General features: G+C 40.6%; 1 protein-coding gene across 2 annotated transcripts in view; it reads left to right on the forward strand.

Annotated features, from left to right (window-relative positions):
- Window positions 1–21,984, forward strand: part of EFCAB14 (EF-hand calcium binding domain 14) — a 45,349-nt gene that overhangs the window by 19,562 nt on the left and 3,803 nt on the right. For both annotated transcript variants that reach the window (XM_036255397.1, XM_036255398.1), the window contains exons 4-9: window positions 950–1,048; window positions 5,935–6,048; window positions 7,062–7,166; window positions 10,306–10,392; window positions 13,149–13,260; window positions 16,627–16,752. In XM_036255397.1, coding sequence (XP_036111290.1) covers window positions 950–1,048; window positions 5,935–6,048; window positions 7,062–7,166; window positions 10,306–10,392; window positions 13,149–13,260; window positions 16,627–16,752 — 643 coding nt within the window. The remainder of the gene's footprint in view (window positions 1–949; window positions 1,049–5,934; window positions 6,049–7,061; window positions 7,167–10,305; window positions 10,393–13,148; window positions 13,261–16,626; window positions 16,753–21,984) is intronic.

Consider the following 21,984-nt stretch of genomic DNA (forward strand, 5'->3'; position numbering starts at 1 on the left):
ACAAGTGCCCAGAAACTTTAGTGGTTCTTCTGTGATGTTCTTTGAATATAATTGCTTTTGGTAGATCGGTGTTCTTATTCTAGCATTTGAAACAGGAAAGCAGTATGGAACCAGTAATCTTTCAAGAATGTTTTAGCCACACTGCAAGGTCGTTAGAATATGATCTCTGCGGTCTGAAATTGAATATTATACAGGTTCCCCTAGTCCCCGTTCAAGAGAGAAGTCCAGCTATTTAGATTCTACCCCTAAATAGCAGAAGAGAAGACACATTTTATTTTGATTCAATTCCTATTTTAATACATTCAGTACATCAGTTAGCGGTCATTGGTATTTATTGAGCCCCTTCAGGGTACAAAGTAGTGCTTTGGTTGAGCTATTGAGTTTGAAATATTAATCACATTGTTAAACCAAAACTAAATCCCCAAGTAGTTGAAAGTACTGTTCAAGTTGTCGGGTACAGTTCCTGTAGACTGTATTTTGTGACGATGGGCTTTTACTTTATAATATATGTTCCCACCTGGGCAGAAACAAAAGTTCAGTAAATAACTGAAGTTTTTTTTTTTTACCAATATGTAATCCTTCGGGGGTCTTTGATCATTAGCTTTCTTTTTGTCCAATTGTTGAAGGATTGTGTTGTAATCACTGTTGTAATCATCTTTTGAGTAATTTAAGATTTTTGGATCTTGTAGTTGCCAGGAGTAGGGTAAAGAATAATAACTGCCTTTCCCCCTTTGGCACTAGTGTTTAAATTGGGCAGGAAAAGAAAGGGATTATTGCTGCCTCCCAGATCTCCAGTCTATTCAAGGTTTGAGCTGAACAGGGTATAATGCCTGGGTCACAGAAATGCACAAAATTCAAGAGTGCCTTGACATCTGCATCAGATGTAGAGTTTGGGAAGGAAGCATTCACTGTGCAGATTATTTTTTCATTGTTACTCTTTTCCTTTTAGATATCTGTGTTGAATTCTGCAGTAAACCACCTCAAAGCCAATGTTAAGTCAGCATCAGACTTAATTAGCCTGCCTGCCACTGTAGAGGGACTTCAGAAGGTAAGTACTATGTATAGACACTGAGATTAATCAATTGCTGTAATTCTAGCTTCTTAGTTTTCTTTGAAAGCCTGGCATTTGAAATCACCTATTCCAGTAGGGCGGTAACAGAGTATAACACTATGTTCCAAAGATTTCAGAACACCTCTGTCTTGGTCTGGTTAGTTGGGCCTTTAATTTGTGACAGGTAACTTTAGCTTTGGTTTAAATTTATTCACACCATTTTATTTGGCTCTCCCCAAGTCCCAGGATTGCTCTGCTGGGACTCTTATGTTAACGTATGTGGGTTCACTTTTCATTATTTGCCTTTTCAATTCATCATCCGCAGTGTCTTCATGAAAGCAGGCCAATTAATTGTACATGAGAGTTGCTCTAAATTATTAATTTTTAAATTACTAGTTATTTTATTTATTTATTTATTTATTTATTTATTTTAATCTTCACTCAAGGATATTTTTCTATTTATCTTCAGTTAGAGTGGAAAGGAAAGAGAGGGAGTGAAAGGGAGCGAGAGAGAAACATCCACATGAGAGGGACACATCGACTGGTCGTCTCCCGCACGACCCCGACCAGGGCTGAGGACGAACTGTAACCGAAGTGCATGCCCTTGGCCGGAATTGAACTTGAGACCCTTTGGTCCGCGGGCCAACGCTCTACTGCTGAGCCAAACCAGCCCAAATCTCTTTTTAAGAGATAATTTGAAGAAGCGCAAACACTTAAAATTTGGGATATGATAAGTGTTAGCAAGAATTTAGAGCAAAGGAAACTTTCAAACACTCCTACAGGCAGTATAAATTGATAAAAAGCTTTTGGAAAACAATTTATATTATTTTATGAAGGTAAAGGTGCACATCCTCCAAGCAGTTCACTCTGTATATACCCTAGAATGTAGGGACTAGGCAAACAATAATTTGGAATTTCTGTTTATTTAATCCCTAGAATTCAGGCCTAGAGCAGGAGGCATTGACCAAGCAGATGAGTAACACATAAGGACCTTTAGAGCTGGGTGGGGAGAGTAAGAAGAAGAGGCCTGCTTGGAACCCAAGCAACATCAGCCCCTGCAGCAGGAAGTGGAAGAAGGGATTCTGGAGCAAGGGAATCAAATCCGGGTTCTTTAACTTTTAAAAGTTAGTGTGTGATAACTTTGATTTGATTGCATGCCAGGCTCTATAAATATATAAATTGTGTCCACAAAGGAGAACTTTCTAAGCCAAAAACAGAAACTAAACTTGCTATTTTGTAGCCACTCCACCTATGTGCTCAGTCTCTATAGTTTGTTGTTTGTCCAATGTGGTCATCTGCTTATAACTTTAAATAAAATGTAAGGGCAACTTTGATGAGGCCAAATGCTTCTTGCCATTGTTCCCAAGGGCCAGTGGGGAAAAGGTAGGCCTCTATAACCATTTCTTCATTCATTCATTCATTCATTTATTCATTCATTTATTATCCTTACCCAAGGACATTTTTGCATTTGTCTTCAGCTAGAGCAAGAGGGAGAGAGGAAGGGAGAGAGAGAGAGAGAAACATTGATGTGAGAGAGACAACATCGAGTGGTTGCCACCCACACGACCCCATCCGGGGCCGGGGTCAAACTGCAACCAAGTTATATGCCCTTAGCAGGAACCAACTTGAGTCTCTCTGGACTGCGGGCCGATGCTCTAACCACTGAGCCAAACTGGCCAGGGCCTCTGTAACCTTTTAGCACAGAAGCAACTCTGGCAGTCTTGCCAGAGTGAAGGAAACTGGTTTATTTTTGCATTCATTAATTCAATAAACATTTCTTCCAGTGTGTGCCAGGCATTTTCAGTTGCTGAGAATACCAAACAAGAGCTTACTATCTTTTTGCATCCTGATAGGATCATACATCTAGCCAGTGAGGATTCTCTAACAGGAGGTGTCTTTGAATGCCTGTAGCTTCTGTAACAACAGAGCTTGCATAAATAACATCCCAGCTCAGAAACTTCTACCCAGTGTGTTGTGACTTTACAATCTCTGTGTTTATAATGTCAGATACTACTTTTATTATAAGTGGCTGTTTTGGTGGTAGTTCATCTCAAATACCTAACCTCAGTGTACTCATAATTTTTTTTTAATTTTGAAAACTATCATCTCTTGTTCTCTTGGACTTGGCTATCAGTGTAATATAGAAGACCTTGGTTAGCCCTGGCTGGTTGCTCAGTGGTTAGAGCATCAGGCCACAGACCAGAGAGATCTGGGTTTAGTTCCCGCTAAGGGCACATACCTCGGTTGCAGTTTGTCCCTGGCTCTGGTTGGGGTCATATGGGTGGCAACCAGTTGACTCTCTCACATCAATGTTTCTCTCTCTCTCTCCTCCTCCCTTTTTCTCTCCCACTCTATCTGAAGATAAATGCAAAAATGTCCTCAGGTGAGGATTAAAAAAAAGACCTTGGTTAAAATACTAATGTGACATCATAAAATTGTCAGTCTATCTCAATAAAAAGTCAGCACCTACCAAATAGTAACATTGTTTTGGATGTTCCCTTAGGACAGGCCTTTTATTTATTATTATTATTTTTTTTTTTTTTATCCTCACCCGAGGACATTTTTCCATTTTTTGTACAGATAGAGTGGGAGTGGGAGGGAGAGAGAGGAAGAGAGAGAGAGGGAAACATCGATGCGAAAGGTACACATCGAGTGGCTGCCGCCCGCACGACCAACCAGGGCCGGGGACAAACTGCAACCGAGGTACGTGCCCTTAGCGGGAACCGAACCCGGGTCTCTCCAGACCGCAAGCAGACGCTCCAACCGCTGAGCCAAACCGGCCAGGGCAGGACAGGCCTTTTATTTTTTTATTTTATTTTATTTATTTTTTTTATCCTCACCCGAGGACATTTTTCCATTTTTTGTACAGACAGAGTGGGAGGGAGAGAGAGGAAGAGAGAGAGGGAGAAACATCGATGTGAAGGGACACATCGAGTGGCTGCCACCCGCACGACCAACCAGGGCCGGGGACAAACTGCAACCAAGGTTCATGCCCTTAGCGGGAACCGAACCCAGGTCTCTCCGGACCGCAGGCGGGCGCTCTAACCGCTGAGCCAAACTGGCCAGGGCAGGACAGGCCTTTTAAAAATATGACTTCTCACCTGGCCGGTGTGGCTCAGTGGTTAAGCATCAACCTATGCACCAAGATGTCGCCAGTTCGAGTCCCAGTCAGGGCACGTGCCCAGGTTGTGGGCCTGATTGATCCCCAGTGGGGGGCAGGCAGGAGGCAGCTAATCAATGTTCTCTGTCATTGACATTTCTATCTCTCCCTCTCCCTTCCTCCCTCTCAAAAATCAATAAAGATAAAGTATGTGTATGTATATGTATACGTGTGTGTGTGTGTGTGTGTGTGTGTGTGTGTGTGTATGGCTTCTGAGTCATGTTTCCAAGTTCCCAGTCCACTTGGGCTCCTTGGGTCTAATGAAAGCAAAGTAAGCTGCTACTTATATCTAACCCTCAGTAGTTGCTGATGGGATGCTAAAATATAAAAAGAACAATTGCTGATAAATGGAATTTTTCCTTTATCTCCACAATGCTTGTTTTCCCAAAGCCAAAAATGGTTTCACTCATTTTCCCTCAAAAGCCGTTGTTTGCTCCAAACTTCATGGCAATCTACAGTGTTAGCTCTGGCCATTTGCCTGCCTACTGCAGGGCTTGGTAGAAGCAGTTTGTGGGAGAAGCTTATCTGTGGGTTCCAAATCTATAAACGTGGATTTTTTAAGGAAAGATTTGGTTTTCCTCTAGGAAAAGTCCTTTAAGTTGGGAAAATATATATATATATTTTTTTTTTTTCCTGTTAATTATGTCAGTGTAAGCTACATGAGATTCATAGTTTGAAGATATATGAAATAATTAAAAGCACTGACCTTTATTCATCAGTGTTCAATGTAAAATGAAATTAATGATATATGCACTCCCACTAGAATGCCTAAAATTGAAAAAACTGCAGGAAGCTATATAGAGGATTTGGAGTAACTAGAATTCTCATACACTGCTAGTGAGAATATAATGTGGTATAACCATTTTAGAACAGTTTGGCAGTTTTTTAAAAAGTTAAGCATAACATCTGGTATCATATGATCCACCATTCACCTTCTAGGTATTATGATGATAAGCATATGCCCACACAAAAGACATGTACATGAATGTTTATAACAGCTTTATTCATAGTAGCCAAATACTGAAAACAACCTACATGTCTGTCAACAAGTGAATAAACTGCAGTGTATCCATACAATGGAATGCTACTTAGCTGCATGCTGAGTAACTACAACATGAATACATTTTTAAATAATTATACTCAGTGAAAGAAGCAATATAAAAAAATAAAATAAAATAAGTACATACTCACTGCTTTTCTTTCTGTGAAATTCTAGAAATTGCAAACTGATATGTAATGACAGAAAGTGGATCAGTGGTTGCCTGGGGACAGGGATGGAAGAATTACAAAAGGGCATGAGGAAACTTGGGGGTGATGGATGTGTATTCTCTCGATTGTGGTAAAGGTTTCACAGTATGTATGTCAAAACTTAAAAAGTTATACATTTTGAGCATGTGCAGTTTATTGTATATCAGATATATCTTAATAAAGCTATTAAACATTTTTTTAAAGACTTCCATTACTTTTTAAATTTTCTTTATTGATTTTAGAGAGAGAGAAAAGGAGAGGGAGAGAGAGAGAGAAAAACATCAGTGAGAGAGAACATTGTTTGGCTGCCTCCTGCATGCCCCCCCACTGGGATTTGGCCCACAACCTTGAGCATATGCCCTGACCGGGAATCGAACCGGTGACCTCTTGGTGTATGGGTCGACGCTCAACCACTGGCTATTAAAATTTTTTAAAAAGGAAAAAAACACTAACCTTACTATATGTTTCTGTTCAGAGTGTAGCTTCCATTGGCAATACTTTAAACAGTGTCCATCTTGCTGTGGAGGCAATACAGAAAACTGTGGATGAGCACAAGAAAGCCATGGAGTTACTTCTACAGAATGATCCGGTAAGGAAATCTACAAGTGCTATAGAAGGTCAGCATTTTCCTGCCTCCTCTTTTCTGTGTAGTAACTGATGCCCGCTTTCCATTTGTCTAAGCAGACCCAATTATGCACCTTTTAAAAAAATACAATAAGCAGTTTTGTTATTTTTGCAATCTGTAAATTAAACAGTTAAGGTGAATAGAATGAAGAGCTGAGTCTCTTGCAAATATGCTTCAAGAGATAAAGAAATAAGACACTTGAAGATGGAATGGGAGGAAGGAAAATGGAAAAGAAGGAAAGGAAAGTGGGGAAGTATCTCAGTTGTTTTCTGTGACATTACAAATCACCCCACAACTTAGTGGCTTAAAACAGTACGTTATTATTTCTCACTATTTTGTGGATCCAGAATTTGGCAGGGCTCTTAGACTAGGGAATGATGAGAGGCCAAGTGAAGGGGCCTCTAGGTGATGAAAGATCATCTTGGATGTTCAAGCTCCCAGTTGAACGCAGTCATATATGTGACCTCAGCCTACACCATGTGAAATAGAATGCCCCCATCCTCACTGAGCCTAGTCAACCCACATTCTGAATCCTGCGAAGTAATAAATTATTTATTTGGGGGATGATTTGTTATGCAGTAATGGATAACCGAGACACAAACCAACCCCTGCAGTGTCAGAGATTGTTTTCAAATATCTCTCAATGCTGTGCAGATGTAAGCTGCCTGCTGTCATTCAGAGGCCTGAATTTATCTCCTAATGGTTACTCAGCTCCATACAGGATTTAGGAAGGGTGAAAAGGATAGCATAGCCTCTGCTGTCATGCTGGTGAGATGAGGTATATGTACTTGAAATTGGGACTCTTCAAGGCATACAAAAGTTCCCTAGCTTCTCTACTCATTCCTAGATCTGCCTCCATGTTGATTAATCTGTGGATGCCCCCTGTGAAAGACTAGAATGTTCTGGGACCATCCTAGATGGTTAAGTAGACTTAGTAATTACTTGTTGCCTATACTAATCTCCATTCCTGTTAACAGAATCAGCAGTCCTTGAAGGAGACCAGTGGAAGCAACCAGATTATTCCATCACCTTCAGCTCCATCAGAACTTGACAAGAAAACCCACAGTGAGAATATGAAACAGGTACTTTTTGTCTCTGGCTTATCTCCCTGTGACCACAGAGGACTTTGGAGCAGCCTGAGTAGCTTGTGCTTGGTGGTGTGGTGCCTCAGCAGGAATCTCGTGCGTAGATGTGCCTGCCTGAGAACTGAGCAGAGAGGGGTGTGTGTTATCTTAGGGAATCCAAGATGCCCTGTCTTTCGTTTGGCAATCTGATTTTTCCCCTGCATGTTGATCAGTGGAGTAAATTCCTCTTCACATCTTGAAAGACATAGAATGACCAGAGTATCCTGGAACTCTTTTGTTGTTGTTGTTGTTGTTCAGATAGAGTGCGGAGGGAGAGAGAGAGAGAGAAAAACATCGACGTGAAAGGGACACATCGAGTGGTTGCCACCTGCACGACCCAACCAAGGCCTAGGACAAACTGCAACCGAGGTATATGCCCTTAGTGGGAACTGAACCTGGGTCTCTCTGGACCGCAGGTCGACACTCTACCGCTGAGCCAAACCGGCCAGGGTGTATCCTGGAACTCTTTATGAAAAACAGCAATCTGGGCAAATTAAAGATGGATGAGTAACAGATTAATTCAGAGTGATGGTTATTTTGAGCCACTGTAAATTCTAAGAATGTTAGAAAGCATATCCTAGAAAATCAAGATTCTCTGAAGACGAGGAGGAAAAAGGATATTGAATTCAGAATCACATTAAAGAGAATAAAGTAAATCTTCACTAAGAAGAATTCCTGTCCTGAGTTTAATGCCCTTTAAAACCTATAGTCATCATTTCTATCTAAGTAGTAATCAGTAACTAAAGGATGTCAATAAAAATAATTGAATCTTGTACTAAATAATGTACTACTTGTTATGGTTTTGCTACATGAGCCAATTCAGTAATTGTATTGTTCCTTAGGTAGTTTTGTTCTGACAAATTAGGTAAGTGGACGTTTCAGTTAATAACCCAGCAAGCTTTCCTGCCAGCAAATGAGGTAAACATTGGGAAATCAATTCCTAAGCTCTCAGCTTCCTGGGACCAGAGAGTGAATCATGTTAGGTAGACCTCTTCCCTCTTTCCCTCTCCTGTCTAACTGAGGTCAAACAATTCCAGAGGGAGTAAATTGGGAGCAATTTAGAGCAGAGGGACAAAGCAGAGACAGACAATCAATGGCCTAAACCAGGAAAAGGAGTTTACTTCAGTAACTTGACATAATAGTGGTTGTTTAGTGCTGCTGGCTTACTTGTCTAGTACACATCTTTAGCTGGATTTCACAACTTGATTTATTTCCACTGCAGGATATCTTGTACCTTCACAACTCTTTAGAGGAGGTAAACAGTGTGCTAGTGGGGTACCAGAGGCAGAATGATCTTAAACGCAAGGGGATGAATGAGACAGTCAGTAATCTTACCCAGAGAGTCAACTTGGTAGAAAGAGATCTGGTTGCTATGAGCAAGGTAGAAAAGCAAACAAACCTGTCCTTCAGCATGGTAAGCCTTTCAGATCTTTTGTGACGTGTTCTATGTTGCAGTGTCTTTTGTCTATACATGGGTGACAGTCCACCACCTTTTCAGACACAGTCTTCTGGCATATTTGAGAGGCTACCCATTTGTATTATACTTAATCCTTGACTCCTCTAATTTGTACATTAGCTCTGTGATGTGAATGGCACAGGCGGTGTTGGTCCTGATTTGGAAGGGAGATGTAGAGAGGTTTAGTTGCTTGCTCAGGCCTCACCACAAGTTGGCAGAGATGACAAGCCTCCTACTATGTTACCAGTGATCCATCTGGTAGGGAAGCTCTTGCACCTAGTTCCAAGTGAGGTCTTCTTGATCTTTCTTTTTTAAGTCGTTAAGGGTGGGAGCAGTGACGGTGACACTAACTGAAGAATCTTTTGAAGTTTTATTAATCCAGAACTTGGCTTTTAGATTTATCCTGCTTCGTCTGCATATTAAGGGTGTACTTGTACATATATGGTCAGGAAAGCCATTTAAACAGATCAGATCTGACCAGCTCCTCAACTTTAAGATATCATTGAGTCCAGCCTCTCGTTTTACATATGAGGAAACTGAATGACCTACTAGGTCACCAGTGCTGGCATACCATGTGGTTTACTGGTTTTCATGTTGTGTCTTTCTTTAATCATCTTTCTCATATACCTTGTGCTGGGATCCATGTGGATTTTTTTAATAGTTGCAAGCCTTACCCTTAAAGATTTCATACAGCAAAGATACAGGCATATATAAAGAAATAGAAACCAAGTACAGGAAATTATACTGTAAATTTAAGTAACCACCAAAGCTGGAAGCAAGCCCACAAATAAAGTTGAACTTTGGCACATAGAATGCAGTGCTTGAGCTGGCTTGTCCACAGTGGAGCATTGGCAAGTTGCCTCAACTTGGCTTGGAGGGTGGAGTAAGACTTGTTCCCTCTCCTATTTTACAGGGGTGTGTAATTTGACTACAAATCTGCCAAGATTAAAGGAGCCTTACTTTAAAAAGCCCTTTTGAACTCTGCTAAACTAAGCAGGGGCTAGGAATTTTGGATGATTTGATGAGTAGTAGGCCTCAAAGGTTTTCAAGGCTTATTGTGAAAACTTACCATAGCTAACTTCCCCTACTGTCCCTCCCCTTGCCACTTATTTTTCTCCAGAAGAGGAAATTGTTAATAGTAAGATCTGTCCTTCCCTCCTCCTTCCTACATCTTTGTTTTAAACTGTCCTTTGGACAAAAAAAAATCTGTCTTACTCTTTCTTCCATCATACCCAGCATGGTTCTAGGTTCAAGTTCTTTCGCTTTTTATACTTCAGAGTTTTAAAGTTTGTGAATGAAACAACTAGACTAAGCACCATTTTCAGTTTTGTATCTCAGTGGCCTTTCACCCTCCCTTCTCTCATGTTCCTTCTGGTATTTCTGTTGACAGTGTTCTGAGATCTTTTAAATAAGTTTGACCAAATTGCTTAAAAAGTGCTAGATGTTGTTTAAGTTTTTTTTTTTAAAAAGGGTTTTATTTCCCCATAAAAATGCAAACTGGATAGACACCCTCTCTCCGAACTCAAACATCACAGCTGTTTCAGTATGTCTGCGCTTCACTTGGAGAAGCGAATGGTTATAAATGTTATTTAAGTTTTAATGTTTGCCTTTTATCTTCTCTTATTCTTTTTACCCTTTAAGATAGGTGATAGAGCTGCCACTCTGAAAAGAGAGTCTTTGCATCAGGTGACCAGCAGAACAGATGCAGTAAAAACCCAAAGCATGAAGGTAAATAACAGGAAGCTCACTCTGAAGTAAAGATAAACGCATCGGCATCTTTGTGCTTTTGAACTACTGCTTTTTTCTCAAAAGGAGCACTTTGGTCTTATTTGCTAAAATTTCAAGACAAAGTAATTAGTAAATTAGTGTAGTTGAATAAGTGAATACTTTGTGAGGCACCTACCCCGTGCCAAGCATTCTGCTAGGAGCTGGGTGACTACAGTGAGCAGGATAGATATGTGACTCTTTTTCTGGTGGAGCTCAAAGTCCATCAGTCAGAAAATCATTAACACATAATTGAACAGATAATTAATCACGAGTGTGATAAATGCCAGAGAGGAAAAGTAGAGGGTATAATGAGGACGTTAGCAGAGATGAGGAAGGCTTCCCTAAGGAAATGACTTTTTGTTGTTGTTCACAGTATTACAGATGTACCCCAATTTCCCTCCCCATTACCGCCCTTCCCAGCCCCTGTTCCACCCCAGGCCTTCACCACAGTTTTGTCTGTGTCCATTGGAAATGACTAAAATAGGAAGTTATCTATACTAATGATGGGGAACAGTGGCTTAGGTAGTCTAAAAACGGTGTCTAACCTAAATATTATTTTTTATTTATTTATTTTTTCTAGATAGAGTGGGAGGGAGAGAGAGGAAGAGAGAAAGAGAAAGAAACACCGACGTGAAAGGGACATACCAAGTGGCTGCCTCCTGCACTACCCAACCAGGGCCAGGGACAAACTGCAACAAAGGCACACGCCCCCAGCGGGAACCGAACCTGGGTCTCCCCGGACCACAGGCCGACGCTTCAACTGCTGAGCCAAACCTGCCAGGGCTTATTTTTTATTTTTAAATTAGTCTCAGAACTTACATAGTTCATTTAAGCCTCAGCCAGTTCCCTTCACCTGTACCTTTCCCTTTTGTTTTTTGTCCCAGACATATTGTCAAGATAAACAATCCGTGATATACTCTAATATCCCAGGAAAGAAAGTTTGTTTGCAGGATTCTCTGTGATTAGAGTATTACAATACTGTAAATCCTGGGCTAAGCTAAAGGAAAAATCCAGAAGATTGTGACTGAGTGGCTAAAATACCATCTCAGATGCATATCAAATTTGACAAATTCAAATATGAGGTTCAAACAAAATGAACTTCGAAATGAACCATAGTATAAGCAGTTTTCAAGATAATGCTTTCCATCTATATTTTTTCTTCTTTAAAAATTTTATATCATTTAGATAAAAATTACATATATTAAAATGTTAATGCTTTATAGGCTAGGCTTTTTTTGTATTTTCTAACTGCTGCAAAGAATTTTTTTTTTTTAGAAAAACATCAACTGGAGAATGAAACAAGAAAAATTCAAGAGCCAGATATACATTGAACACAAAAAAGTAACAGGTGGTTACTGTTGGAAAGTAGTGATTTCAGTATCAGTTCAGGTTTTTCCACAGTAAATATCAGAACAAAATACAGCTGGTACACGTTTTTGCCTAAATGTATTGGCTTTACTTTGAGACCCTTTGTAGTTTTTTTGTTTTTGTTTTTAATATTTTTTCTTTATTGATTTTTAGAGAGAGAGAGAAACAGTGATGAGAGAGAACATTGATTGGCTACCTCCTACATGCCTCCCACTGGGGATTTGGCCTACAACTTGGGCATGTGCCCTGACTGGGAATCGAACCGGCAACCTCTTGGTACATGGGTTGACGCTCAACCGCTGAGCCACATTAGCTGGGCCCCTTTGTGGTTTTTAATTGTCATCTCTGTACACATCCCTTTGTGCTGCCTCATCTAAGCATCCTAACCAGATGTAATTTCTCTTAACATAAATTCTTCAAGCATTTAGGACCTAGTTTTAGTTACATATGTTCATATATTAGCTCCCTAAATAATCCAAGAGTGATCTAATAGGTAACTATTAGGATAGAAATAAAGGCAGGAAAGAAATAAGTAAATAGATATTGAATACAAGAAACATGTAATGAGTTGATACTCTGATTAAATATAGGAGCGGGACCTTTTACCCTAGCCTAAGCAGTTAGAAACTGACCTCATAGAAATCAGATTTTTCTCCTTTTATAATTAAATGTATTTTTATGTGCCACTCTAGATCGTTCAGGAGATGAGGCAGGGTATAAGGTAAAAAGCTTTTTTAAAAGATATAAGTAAGACTGAATTAGAATTATTACAGCTTCTTCCTCATGTTCCTAACAGTTCCTGCCACCAGTTGAATCACCACCATGGTGGGGGGGTGGGGGGGTGAAGAAGGAAGATCAGGGGAATATTTGTGGTTTGGTTGCTTTTTTTAAAATGTGATAAGAGTATAAAACTCTACCTAAAGTGGTCTAGTCACAAGGTGAAGTAAGATATTCAGGGAAATTATTTAGTTAGTGTGAAATTGTTCCTAGAAACCAATATCCTACTCATTTAGAAAATAGGTGTCGCAGAAGCACCTGAGCAAGGGTACATTTCCTTTACTGCTGACATAGGCATGCCTTCCCCCATCAGCCAAATGTTCACAGTGAATCAGATCATCTGTAGCATAATGTTCCCTTAATGGTCTAGGCTCAAATCCAGCTAGGCCCTCATCAACACTGAGTGCTGAAGGTATCTCTAGTATTTGTTGATTCATTCCTTCATTGCCTGTACTGATAGGAAACCTACTGGGGGTCAAGCACTACATGCTAAATAGGCTCTGGGAATATAATAATGAATCAGATGAAGTCTTACTTCTACCTTAAACCTCTGTGATCTTTGTTTTGGGCAGGAAGAAGATAGTTCAGATTCTCAGGTATCCAAGCTGAGAGAGAAACTACAGCTGATCAGTGCTCTCACCAACAAACCTGAGAGCAACAGGCCTCCAGAGACCACCCATGAAGGTGAGATATTCAGGGCTGGCTTCTGAATATTTCACGCAGGCTTGAGCAGCTTGCCTCCCACATGGAGTGGAAAGGTGTTCCAGCAGGACTGATCGAACTGAGTGAATGATGCCTGAGCGCACCGAGATGAAGCTGATACACTTTGCTTTCATTTAGAAAAAGCCCATTTGGTACATGATTTGTACTCCAGTCTATTAAGGGAAGAAGGGGTAATGTTTAGCTGGAAATAGACTTCTCCATGCTGTCTGCATCCAATTATAGGCAAAAAACATTACTGTCATAGCATGTATTAAACCAACTAACTGTTTATGGAAGTCTTTTCATTTTTTTAAGTGCATAAAATTTACTTAAAAATAAATATTAATCCTTCTGAAAAACCATTAACAAATAATGATGGGATCATTGGGTTGGAAAGGCCCTTGACTTTAGGGAGGGACATAGCTAGTCAATGTTGGCAGATATACCAGCCTCCACTGGTTTAAACTCCAGGAGGACGAAACCAAGGCATTGGACTATGTTGACTTTGACCCCTACCTCCCACAAGTATGTTTTATTTTGGGGGGAAACAATACAATCTCTCTTATTCTCTTTTGGGTGGGAGTCCTTGGCTTAACATTGTGCTGCACAATTGTATGGTAGCACTCTTTTAGCACTGGCTGGTCTGGTGGCACATACCCCGGATCAGGCTTATAGTACAGCCCCTAGGATATTAAATATCCAATGCTATTCTCACTTGCACCTTAAACTCCTAACATCTAAACATGTATAATGCTTTGTGATACTATAAGATCTTCCAACGAGACCCAAGCTTCAAACCTTAATGTTATTTAGTGGGAACCGAACGAACCCAGGTCTCTCTGGACTGCAGACCGACGCTGTAACCGCTGACCCAAACCGGCCAGGGCTCCTTAATGTTATTTAATACTGATTGATCTTCATTTATCCACAAAACATATTCAATCCATGCCTTGTAGTCACTTTGCTACTAAATTCTCAACTATTTTTTTCTTTGTTTTATTTTTCAGTTACAGTGGACAATCAGTATTATTTTATATCAGTGTCAGATGTACAGCATAATGGTTAGATAACCATGTAATTTATAAAGTTATTTCCCCACTATTTCAAGTACTACCTGGCACCATACATAGTTATTACAGTATTAGTTACTATATTCTCTATGTTGTACTTTATATCCCCATGACTGTTTTTATAACTACCAATTTGTACTTCTTAATCCCTTCACCTTTTTCACCCAGCTCCCCAACTCCCCTCCCCTCTGGTAAACCTCAGTTGTGTTCTGTATCCAAGTCTGTTTCTGTCTTGTTTATTTATCTTGTTCTTTAGATTGTACAAATAAGTGAAATCGTATATTTGTCTTTTCTCTGACTTATTTCACTTAGCAAAATACCCTCTTGGTCAGTGATTTTTCAACCTTTTTTATCTCATGGCATACATAAACTAATTACTGAAATTCTGCAGCACACCAAAACATATTTTTTGCTGATCTGACTCAAAAATAGGTATAATTTTGATTGATTTACAAAATAAATAATAATAATTGTAATTACCTACACTTTTTGCTCCAAAGTGACTTTTTTTTTTTTTATTCTCACCCAAGGACATTTTTTCATTTTTTGTTCAGATAGAGTGGGAGGGAAAGAGACGAAGAGAGAGAAATATCAACGTGAAAGGGACACATCGAGTGGCTGCCACCCACATGACCAACTGGGGCTGGGGACAAACTGCAAACAAGGTACATGCCCTTAGTGGGAACTGAACCCGGGTCTCTCTGGACAGCAGGCCTACACTAACCGCTGAGCCAAACCAGCCAGGGCACTCCAAAGTGACTTTTTTAAAAAAATGTTTTAATTGATTTTAGAGAGAGAGGAACATTGATTGACTGCCTCTTGCATGCCCCCACTGGGGATTGGGCCCACAACCTGGGCATGTGCCCTGAATCGAACCGATGACATCTTGGTGCATGGGTCAATGTTCAACAGGTGAGCTACACCAGGTGGGCTCAAAGTGACTTTTAAAAAAATCAGGAGCCTAACCATGGCTGGTTTGGCTCAGTGGTTAGTGTGTTGTCCTGTGGACCAGAGTATCTTGGGTTCGATTCCTGGTCAAGGGCACATACCTGGGTTGCAGGTTTGATCCCCGGCCTTGTTTGGGGTTGTGTAGTAGGCAACCAGTCAACGTGTCTCTCTCAGGTTGATGTTTCTCTCCCTCTCTCTCTCTTCCCACCTTTCCATTCTATCTGAAAATCAATGGAAAAATATCCTCAGGTGAGGATTAACAACAACAAAAAATCAGGTGCCTATATTTGTATCTGGTACCAAGAACTAACCAATCAGACACAACCTTATTATGCAATGTGTCCAATAAGATGCAACTCTGTTATATGACCTATATATTTATGGTTCAAGTGGGGCAATCATACTGTTTGGCTATTGTTGTATTGGCTGTTGTCATTTTTTTATTTGACAATTTAAGGGAAAAGAGATCAGTGCCCCTGACTAGTTAGGGATTGCATGTTTTAAAAATTCTCACAGCACATCTGTTGAAAATTGCTGCTCTAGATCCATCTATTCTGTTGCAAATGGTAAGATTTCGTTCTTTTTTATGGCCTAGTAATATTCCATTGTGTATATCTACCACAACTTTTTTATCCAGTTGTCTGTTGATGGGCACTTGGGTTGCTTCCATATCTTGGCTATTGTAAATAATGCTGTAGTGAACATAGGAGTGCAAATATCTTTTTGAATTAGTGTTTTGGATATCTTTGGATATATACCCAGAAGTGGAATTGCTGTTCATTTTTAATTTTTAAGGAACCTCTATAATGTTTTTCACAGTGGCTGCATCAATCTGCATTCCCACCAACAGTGCACAAGGGTTTCCTTTTCTCCACATCTTTGCCAACAACACCCATTGTTTGTTGATTTATTGATGATAGCCATTGCGACAGGTGTGCGGTGATACCTCATTGTGGTTTGAATGTGCGTTTCTCTGATGACTAGTGACATAGAGCATGTTTTCATGTGTCTTTTGGCCATCCGAATGTCCTCCTTGGAGAAATGTCTATTCAGGTCCTCCAGCCATTTTTTAATTGGATTGTTAGTTTTTTTGGTATAGAGTTGTATAATTTTTTAAATAAATTTTGGATATTATCCCCTTATTAGATGTATCACTTGCAAATATCTTTTTTCATTCAGTAGGTTGTCTTTTTGTTTTGTTGATGGTTTCCTTTGTCAGCATTTTCTCTTAAATTACGTATGTATGCAGTTGCCCTAAAAGGTGATCTTCAATACTGGCTTAATTTGGTGTCAGATTTAATAATGTTAAAACCATACGTGTTTGTTGCAGAGCAAGTACAGAGTTTCACATCAAAGCCATCAGCATTGTCAGAAGTTCCACAGTCTCTTGGAGACCACATTGAGAAAACTGCCCAGCGAAGACCTATCTCCCTACCAGGAATTTCTAGCATCAAAGGTAAATTTTTATACCCTAGAGTTATAAGGGAAATTTTCAGAGATAAAACTTTTAAATTTTTTTAACTTGCAAGAAAAGGAATTATATGTAACATTGATTGAGCACTTTGATATACATTGTATTATATAATCCTGATTAAAAATCCTGGGAACATAAATATTCATATATGATACCCATTTTACTGATAGGGAAACTGCCTAAGTCTATACAGCAAATAATTAGTTGAGGCAAAATTCATACCAAGGCAGTCTGACACCAAAGTTTACACACTTAACTAATGCACTATATTATCTCTCTTGTAATGATTTTTAGAGTTTTCATTCATTCATTGAGTACCTAATTAGCCCCAGTGCTAAGCAATAAGAATACAATGTAAGATAGTCTCATATTGCTCACAGATATGAAAGTCTATTGGAGAAGGCAAACAAGAAAACAATACTGTGCGATTAGCCAAATAAAGAAGTTGACCCTCTCTGGCTAGTTTTGCTCAGCGGTTAGAGCATCAGTCTGCAGACTTAAGAGTTGCGGGTTCAATTCCCAGTCAAGGGCATGTACCTGGGTTGCAGGTTCCATCCCGGCCCCTGTCGGGGTCATGCGGGAGGCAACCAATGTGTCTCTCTCACATCGATGTTTCTCTCTTTCTCTATCTCTTTCTCTCTCTCAACTTTCCCTCCCTTCCTTCTACTCTGTCTAAAATAAATCAACGAACAAATATCCTTGGGTGAAGATAAAAAAAAAAAAAAACGTAAAAGTTGACCCTATTTGCCAGGGCCCTCCAAAAATGAGGGGCGTCCTTTGGCTGAAAATCAGCAAGATAAACATTAATAGGAAGGATAGGATTCACAGAAAAATATGTTGGTCTTGCCTTCAAAAGTGTGTATTCTGTCCCTCATAATGATGTTGTATCTCCTGATTTTACATTTGTGAACAGCCTGAAAGTGACTCTCCACTCTTGTCAACCCATCTTTGCTTTAGCTTAGATACCATTCTAACAGGGAACATTTCCTTACCTTCCAGGACTGGATAAGGTTCATTTTTTTTTTTTTTTTTTTTTTTTTTTGTTTTGTTTTGTTTTATCCTCACCCGAGGACATTTTTCCATTTTTTGCACAGATAGAGTTGGAGGATAGAGTTGGAGGGAGAGAGAGGAAGAGAGAGAGAGAGAGAGAAACATCAACGTGAAAGAGACACATCGAGTGGCTGCCACCTGCACGACCAACCAGGGCCAGGGACAAACTGCAACCGAGGTACATGCCCTTAGCGGGAACCGAACCCGGGTCTCTCCGGACCGCAAGCCGATGCTCTAACCGCTGAGCCAAACCGGCCAGGGCGGATAAGGTTCCTTCTGTGTGTGACCTCTTTTTTGTTCAGGTAGAGTGGGAGGGAGAGAGAGAAAAACATCGACGTGAAAGGGACACATCGAGTGGCTGCCACCCCGCACGACCAACCAGGGCCGGGGACAAACTGCAACCGAAGTACATGCCCTTAGCGGGAACCGAACCTGGGTCTCTCTGGACCGCAGGCTGATGCTCTAACTGCTGAGCCAAACTGGCCAGGGCTGTGTGTGACCTCTTATATTTTGTTTTTTTGTTTTTTTTGTTTTTTTTAATGCTTTATTTTTTTTATTATTATTTTTTTTTAATCCTCACCCGAGGACATTTTTCGATATTTTGTTCAGATAGAGTGGGAGGGAGAGAGAGAGAGAGAAACATCGACGTGAAAGGGACACATCGAGTGACTGCCACCCGCACGACCCAACCAGGGCTGGGGACAAACTGCAACCGAGGTACGTGCCCTTAGCGGGAACCGAACCCGGGTCTCTGTGGACCGCAGGCTGACGCTCTAACCGCTGAGCCAAACCAGCCAGGGCTAATGTGTGTTTTTTTGTTTTGTTTTGTTTTTGTGCCCCTAGCAGGAACCGAACCCGGGACACTCTCGTCCTCAGGCCAACGCTCAACTGCTGAGCCAAACTGGCCAGGGCTGTTTACCCCTGTTTAGTACTTGTCACTCTGTTGTTATTTCCTGGAGACATAAAATTTAAATTCCCTCCCAGCCCCTAGCATAGTGCCTGGTACACGTGAATATTTGTTAAGTGAATAAGTTATCTACAGGCTATAATTAAAGCATAGAAGACCTTAATTTATTTTGCCATTTATTATTTTTTTTAACATATTTTTTATTGATTTTTATAGAGATAGAGGAAGGGAGAGGGAGAGAGAGAGAGAGAGAACCATCGATGAGAGAGAAACATTGATTGGCTGCCTCCTACGTGGCCCTCACTGGGCATGTGCCTTGACTGGCGACCACTTGGTGCATGGGTGGAAGCTCAGCCACTGAGCCACACTAGCTGGGCTATTTTGCCATTTAAATGCAATTACTTTTATTTCCTCCTCCTAAAATTTTTTTTCTTTCTGTTTTCTGGGGAAACAGCAGAGTTTATTGGAAATACAAGTTGCCTCTTCCCACTCTCCATTATTATTTCAAGAATTGATGCGATTGCCCTGGCCCCTGTGGCTGGTTGGGTGTTGTCCCATGCACCAGGAGGCTGCCAGTTCAATTTCTAGTCAAGCACACACACCCGGGTTGCGGGCTCCATCCTTATTAGGAGACATGCAGGAGGTTGCCCATCAATGTCGTGTTTTCACATCGGTGTTTCTCTCTCCCTCTCTCTCTCTCCCTCTCTCTCTCCAAATCAATAAATTATTCTCTTAAAAAAAAATAGAATTTATGAGAATGAATAGGAAAGTCTGTTAAGAGCAGATTAAGAACTAGCCATCTTAACATTTGTACTTCAGTCCCTAACATAGGTTTTACACACTTTTTGAATGATTACACTTTTGAAATGACCTGGAGCAACAATCAGATTTTTATTTGAGTACTGCTACCAAGTGCATAACACATTTTATAAATTTACACTTCATATAACACACAATAAAACATTTTTCAGCCAGCCACTTGGTGGCAGACATTGAAAACAAGCATTCGATCTGTTTTTCTGGCTTTCAAGGATCTTTTGAGACTTTTATTTAGCTGCTTTGCTAGGGCTATCATAAGTGAAGGTAGGGCCCATCTGGTGTGGCTTAGTGGATTGAGCATCATCCCATGGACTGAGAAGCCTGGTTCGATTCCTGGTCAGGGCACATGCCCCGGTTTCGGGCTCGATCCCTATTAGGGAGCCTGCAGGAGGCAGCCAATCAATGTTTCTGTGTCTCTCTTGCCACTCTTTCTCTTAAAATCAATAAAAACATATTTTAAAAAAATAAGTAGTTTTTCTGATTTAGTAATATCCTAAACTTTACCTTTTGGAATCAGAGTCTGCAAAGTAACTTTTTTTTACTGCTTTAAATTCAATTGAGGCTACTTTTTAAACTGTTACTACATTCAGCTATGTGTATAGACATATACACTGTTTTACTTTTTTTTTTTTTTAATCTTTATTGTTGAATGTAAAATGTATTACAGATGTTCCACATTTTTCCCCCATTGACCCCTCCTCCCCATTCCCGCCCCTCTCCCGCCTTTTCCCACACTATTGTCTGTGTCCATTGGTTATGCATATATGTTCTTTGGTTTATTTCTTCCCACCCCCCCCCAACCCCTTTCCCTTTGAGGTTTGTCAGTCTAGCAATGAATTTGTACTTCTTAATCTCTTCACCTTTTTCACCCATTCCCCCAACCCCCCTCCCATCTGGCAACCAACAAAATGTTCTCTGTATCTATGAGAATGTTTCTGTTTTACTTGTTCATTTTGTTTGTAGATTCCATTGTTGATAGATATGTATTCATTGCCATTTTGTTTGTTCATATATTTTATCTTTTTCTTCAAAAAGACTCTTCGTCATTTCATGTAATAACAGTTTGGTGGTGACAAACTCCTTTAACTTTTTCTTGTCTGGGAAACTCTTTATATGGCCATTGATTCTAAATGACAGCTTTGCAGGATAGAGTGATCTTGGTTGCAGGTTCTTGCTTTTCATCACTCTAAATATTTCTTGCCACTCCCTTCTGGCCTGCAAAGTTTCTTTTGAGAAATCAGCTGACAGCCTTATGGGAACTCCCTTGTAGGTAACTAGCTGCCTTTCTCTTGCTGCTTTTAAGATTCTCTCTTTGTCTTGAACCTTTTGCATTTTGATGATGATGTGTCTTGGTGTGGGCCTCTTAGGGTTGATCTTGTTTGGGACTCTCTGTGCTTCCTGGACTTGTATGTCTGTTTCCTTCACCAAGTTAGGAAAGTTTTCTGCCATTATTGTTTCAAACAGGTTTTCGATTTCTTGTTCTCTCTCTTCTCCTTCTGGCACCCCCAAGATGAGAATGTTGGCACGCTTGAAGTTGTCCCAGAGGCTCCTTACACTATCCTCATTTTTTTGGATTCTTTTTTCTTTTTGCTGTTCTGATTGGGCGTTTTTTACTTCCTTATATTCCAAATCTATGGTTTGCTTCTTGGATTTACGTACTCTACTATTGAAGCTGTGTAAATTATTCTTTATTTCAGTTAATGCCTCCTTCAATTCTGACTGCATCCATAATTTCTGACTGGTCCTTTTTTATGCTCTTGAGGCCCTCCCTAAGTTCACTGAGGTTCTCACTAAGTTCATTGAGCATCTTTATAAGCAGTATTTTGAACTCAGCATCTGCTGGGTTGCTTATCTCCATTTCGCTTAGTTCTTTTCTTGGGGTTTTGTTCTGTTCTTCCATTTGGGACCTGTTTCTTTGTCTCCTCATTTTGGCTTCCTCCCGGTGTTTGTTTCTGTGTATTACTTAATGAGAGGTGTGGGGCTAGATGAGACCAGATGCTGCTCGTTTGAAAGAATTTAGGAAAAACCTGAAGCAGGATCCAAGACAGGCCAATCCTATGGTTAAGCAAGTGCCAACAGCTTGGGTGGGCCTGAAAGTTGGGTGGGGTGGGGCGGGGCCTCAGGGAGTCACCAGGGCGGGGCTACCAGTGTGAGCCAGGTTGCTGGAGTCCCAGATATGGCAGCTGTCTGCCGCCCCAGGGAAGGGCTCACCAAAGGAACAAAGGCCTCTGACAGCACATTTGTCCCGGAGAAAGCCCCCTCTCCAGCCGTTGCTCCAGTGCCAAACAGCTCAGTTCTTCCCTGTATGTCTCTGGTGCCCCTCGAGCTGCCTCCCCTCCAAGCTGAGACAGGGAGAGTCCGGTAAGTTCGTGCGCAGGCCCTTTAAGGAGCTGCCTGGGGCTCCAGCCGCTTCAGCTTCCCTGAGCCTCAGTTCCTGC

This window comes from Molossus molossus, unplaced genomic scaffold (assembly GCF_014108415.1).
Source record: "Molossus molossus isolate mMolMol1 unplaced genomic scaffold, mMolMol1.p scaffold_m16_p_12, whole genome shotgun sequence".
Classification (NCBI taxonomy): Eukaryota; Metazoa; Chordata; class Mammalia; order Chiroptera; family Molossidae; genus Molossus; species Molossus molossus.